Raw genomic sequence first — 5,321 nt, 5'->3', positions numbered from 1 at the left:
AGTGAGAAAGAGAGACAGAAAGAGAAAGAGAGACAGGAAGAGAAAGAGAGACAGAAAGAGAAAGAGAAAATAGGTAGCTACTCACAGCTCTAGATATGTTCTCAGCAGAGATTTTATATCCATTGAACTTCCCGTTTGATCTATGAGTGTGTGGGTTCTTAGTGTAAATCAGATAGAATACAAAGGAATTAGTCCGGCCTGTGGAAAGACGTAGAAATTGAACAGAAATATTGCGATTATAAATGAGACACATCATAAATGCACGTCATAGAGTATTACATACAATGTAGGCATAAATATAATATATCTATAGTAACTGTGTTTAGAAGTAGAGGTAAGGGAAGCTGTCAACAGATTAACTTCATTTAAAACAACTGGCAAATGCATGAACCACACACAATTACATTTCTTCTGTCAATCTTAGCAAAGAGGTTAAAGTATTGAGAAAGACCTGGAAAAACAGTCAATGGTTGGTCAGTTTATATTCTATTAGTTCTTCGGGGTTAAAATAGCCGAAACTAAAATTAAAATCAAACTCAGGTAAGATCGTGTAACTAGATATCTTACGAATAATCTCTCATGGTTTCTTTTATATTCTACACTCATTTCTATGGTGAGTGTGCATGGCCAAATGGTTAGGGTGTTGCGATCACGTGGTCGTAGTTTCAACTATTGGACCGAGTGGTGCGTTGATCTTGAACAGAACACTTTATCTCATCTTGTTCTGCGTTCAGTTTGACAGGTGGCGTGCGGTACACCGTGCACCTCTTCAGACAACGTCGATTTGTCGGAGGGTGTGAGGTAATGTACAACACAAACATTTGACCACTATGAACAAATTATTTATGCAGCATGTTCAGCAAGAAATTACAGAACTGTCTTTTTCGGGCTTTGTGAGTCAATTTTCAAAGCATTGAAATATGGAAGACAATAAGAATATTTTTATTTTTATTATCTTCTATATCTTAATGCTTTGGAAGTTGACTCTTTGCATTTTGAAATGTTATATTGAAATATGATTATGAACATGGAATTCTTTTAACCTGAGGAGCAAGCTTAATATCTGCATTAATTTTAAAATTGTATATATATATTAATACAAACATGTAAATAATTTATTATCTGTTATAAAATATAATAACATAAATTATTTATACATGTTAATTGTTAAATATGAATATCTAATGGTAAAATACATTTTTTCATATTATATTTCTCTATAATTTTTGAGATTTAGGGAATGGAGCAGGTAAGATTCACGTTACGTATGTTTCGTAGCCAGCAGATTCTCGGAAGTAATAATTACCCATTGAGGTGTACTCTATCTTAGTTATACGAAAGTTACAGTGTCGTTGACTCGTATAACGGTCCTAACAATAAATGCGATCTTATCTATTATGCAATGCAGCGATATCCTTAATGAATGAAGATACCTATTCTTAATTGCAAGCACAAGTTATGTAATACATTCTTAAGGTACGATTAATGGTGTCCTTCCCGATTATTCCCAAACAAATAATCCCGCATCCCACCACATGATTTACTTCCATGTATTTATTACATGAAATTTTTTTAGCTATCTTTATATTTTCATAGCCCTGTGAGTTTTTTACATCTTCATCTCTGCACACGAAATGCAGGGGCGTACAAGCACGCACAACCATGGGAATACTATAGACGCACAATGAACGTACACGTTAGCGGGTGAGTACGCGAATGCGTAGTTTTACTGTTAAGTGCTAAACCACCAGTTTAACTCCGACTGCCACGTTACCCTAATGACTACAAACCTAATCTCTCATCTCCGTCTCTTTCTACCCCTTCTCTTCTTCTCTCGTAGCAAATCCAAGTTACTTCCACTCCTAAATATTTAACCACTCCTTTCTTTTTCTTCTCATCCTTGACCATTTCACTTCTAAAAATTCTTATCTTCTCTTTGTATTCTGTATAAAAGTATATGCATAGACGCGATAACATATTTATTTACCATTGACAAAGTGGACTGACCCCAGCTTAATATTCACAACGACATTCCCCTATCTAGCCTAAATTTCCTCTATTCTCCTTCTCTCTTCCTTATTCTTAACAACTTTAGACAATTACCCACTCACAAATCTTTTACCTCTTTGTTCTTTTCTGTTACCAACCATTTTATTTCTTCATACATGTTTTTCTAGTATGTTTTATCTTACTCCCTTCTGGTTTCACCACTCACTTTAAATTATATCTCCGGCGAATTGACGACAATGTAACCTTCATATAATTTAGGTATCTTCGGCCTGATCAGTAGCTAGTGACGTACCCCTTGTTGAGTAAATATTACATAAGAGGAACTGTTAGCTAGGAAACATATGCAGCCTGGATTTTACCTGTTCCATTTGGGATTTTTATTCGCATTCATAACCTTAGTTGCTAACTGTGAACTATAAAAATGACTGTTTTTTTTTAGCTTATCGAACTTTGATATGGGAAATGCCTACAACCTTCTACGTCAATAAACTATTATTGTTCGTGAAAGTTTTTTTTTATATTCACCATGGGCTGCTCAAAGCTTACTAACATCCTTCACCTAGGTTCTTGGATCTTACAATCACATTATATCGAGGCATTATCATTTCACATGGATTTGTTCTCACCAGACGATCTAGCTTCCACCTGCATTAATTTAAAGATTGTTTATACTAATGCAGACATGTAAGTAATTTACTTATTATAAGATATGAAATAAATTAACTTTGCATGCTTTAAGTTGCGAAACAACTGTCGTAATATAAGAATTTCCAATGGTTAAATAAACGTTATCATACTATATTTCTCTTGTTATTTATAACTTTATATACTCTATATGGTTTTTTTTTGTATCGTATTATATATTTTCTATGCTTGTTGAATGATACTTTAAGGAGTTGTTTTTTCTTATGAATACCACCAGATTAGCTGAATCTATATATTGTGACTTAATTGAGATATACACACACACACACACACACACAAGTTTTGTTTGTAGTACTACTAAAATAACAGAATCAAGGAAGATTTTACTAACTTTCACATTGTGAATAATCCAGTATACTTATTTTTCTGCCTTGGTTATTGCCCAGATCTTTATGACACTTGCCCAAGACATTCACACTTCTGTTGTACGTTTTCTTCATAAAATTGACAACGGCTGGCAGGTGACATCCACACATCATGTTATTGTCGCTGAGGTCTCTGTAATTATAACAATAACTTTAACTGAGTTTGCTTCAGAGTCATAGAAAGACTCCTATTCATTTTGACAGGAAACAAAGATTATAGAATTTGAACAGATGTACAAAAGTTATAATATTTGTGTATTATGCAAAATGTGTTGATAATTTCAATATAGGGATATAGTTCCGAGTGGAAACTGTAAAATGTTAGGTTCTTCTTAACTAATAGCTTAAGCTTTGGTTAATACAGTCTTTTTAGGTTAAGACGTATAGCCACTTCAAACGACCCCATTATAAGGTGAGTTAGGGACATTTTGGAACCGGAAATTTGGCGGGATAGATTTAGCGCCCCTGTTCCCCATATATGCAGATATATACTTATATAAATGTCTGTATATATGGGGAACAGTTTTCTTTAAACATGTATCAAAACAAAGATCACTACATTCTAATTCAGTTGAGCCAAACTGCTATTAAATAATATCCAAATAAGTTGTGCTGAGTGACATTTTATGTTGTATGTCCACTGAGATATGTGTGTCTGTGTCTGTGTGTATCCCTTCTGCCTTCCCTTCCCAAAAAAGGTGTATCCACTTCCTACTTCCTCAAGCTGATCATCACCTTCGATACGAGTCTCTGAAAGTGCCGCTATGTCAATGTTATAGTGGTTCAGCTCGCGAGCAACAAGTGCAGTGTGTCTTTCAGGCCTACAATCACTCTTGTTATCCAACAGAGTGCGCACATTCCAACATAAAATGTTTAAGTTCCATCCAGATTTTGTAAATAAAAGTCTCTTTGTTTTTCGAGCTCTTTGTTTCACTCGCGATAAACTTACCAGATATAGAGAGACAGGCAATTTTTGGTTCACCTTTTCTAGAACCTCTCCGGCCTCCGGGTGAGCAGCGCCCTCTCCAAATGGAGCTGCTCAGACACCCATGCAGCAACCGAATCCTACCGCTGTCTTAAGCGACAAGGAGATGACTTTATATCTAGCATGCTTCACGATTTTAGTATTCATACCTTATTAGTATTTCCTCCTAAGTTCTATGTACTTCGGGAACGCATTAAAGCCCTTTTCAGGGATACTTTATTTTAATTCTTACTCTCTGGTAACTAATTTCATGTTATTACATAACTGACTTCACAATTTGGGTATTCATAACTTATTGGGAATTCCTAACTTATTATGAATTCTCTGTAACTGCACAAAACCGTTTTAAGGGCTACATACTTTGTATTGCTGCTATTGGATTAGTGAAACAATCATGAGAACGGAACCAAGGGATAAACCCCGCTTTCCCGGGAATTATCAGGTACGTCAGCTAGTATATGTGTGTGTGTATTATAACGTACACAGAACGGTGTAGACACCAACTGTCTCTACATAATGTATTCCCAAATACTCTGCGAACGACTGTAACCAATCCAAAACAACTCTAAACGAACTATAACAACTCCTCAACAATTTACTACGACTCCACGAACGACAACTTTCGACTTCCTGCGATTTTTCATCTCTCACTCTAAGTCAAATACGCTGCTACATCTCCCATAACATCTCCCATTTTGAGATTTGACTTCTGTAGGAAGTGCAACTTATTTATTTAATTTCATTCTCTTGTTTTCATCACCTCTCTTTTTTTTTTTTGTGAGATGTTAATTTCATCAGAAGTTTTAATATTTCTTTAGCTAAAGGACGATTTCTCGTCATTCTGTTTGTTTACGTTTTCTATTACAGATCCGCTTGGTTCAGCCTCTTTTGACATTGGAACATCGAACAAGTCATAACATTGGTATTTCTTCTTTCTTCGGTATGTCTATTCTTCAACTGGTTTGAATGTCATTGGAACCCTCTTATTTGAATGTCGTTTGTGCTCTCCTATTTTATTATGCTCATCATACTGCCTATTCTTTTCGTCATCACACCGTCCTTCCAACCTTGTCTTCCACTCTTATGTTTTATACATTGGTTTATTTATTTATTGTTTTAATAAAATTACTCTTCTGTTTAGTTATGTGTTTAATTAATCTTTTCATGGGTAGTTTACTAATAATTTCTGGGACCGAATTGTCTGGTCACCATATGTGTGTGTGTGTGTGTGTGTGTGTGTGTGTGTGTGTGTGTGT

At 35.2% G+C, this 5,321-nt stretch overlaps 1 protein-coding gene across 1 annotated transcript in view; it reads right to left on the bottom strand.

Annotated features, from left to right (window-relative positions):
- LOC106870253 (uncharacterized) overlaps positions 1-3,211 on the bottom strand; it is a 6,579-nt gene extending 3,368 nt beyond the window's left edge. Inside the window, exons 1-2 of the mRNA XM_052977594.1 lie at positions 3,047-3,211; positions 86-198 (exon numbers count right to left, since the gene is read on the bottom strand). Of these exons, the coding sequence (XP_052833554.1) occupies positions 86-198; positions 3,047-3,194 (261 nt within the window). The 5' untranslated portion in view covers positions 3,195-3,211. The remainder of the gene's footprint in view (positions 1-85; positions 199-3,046) is intronic.
- Between the last annotated feature and the right edge of the window lie 2,110 nt (positions 3,212-5,321).

This window comes from Octopus bimaculoides, chromosome 28 (genome assembly GCF_001194135.2).
Source record: "Octopus bimaculoides isolate UCB-OBI-ISO-001 chromosome 28, ASM119413v2, whole genome shotgun sequence".
NCBI classification, from domain to species: Eukaryota; Metazoa; Mollusca; class Cephalopoda; order Octopoda; family Octopodidae; genus Octopus; species Octopus bimaculoides.
The sequence above is the reverse complement of the archived record's forward strand: the minus strand, read 5'-3'. Positions and strand labels throughout refer to the sequence as shown.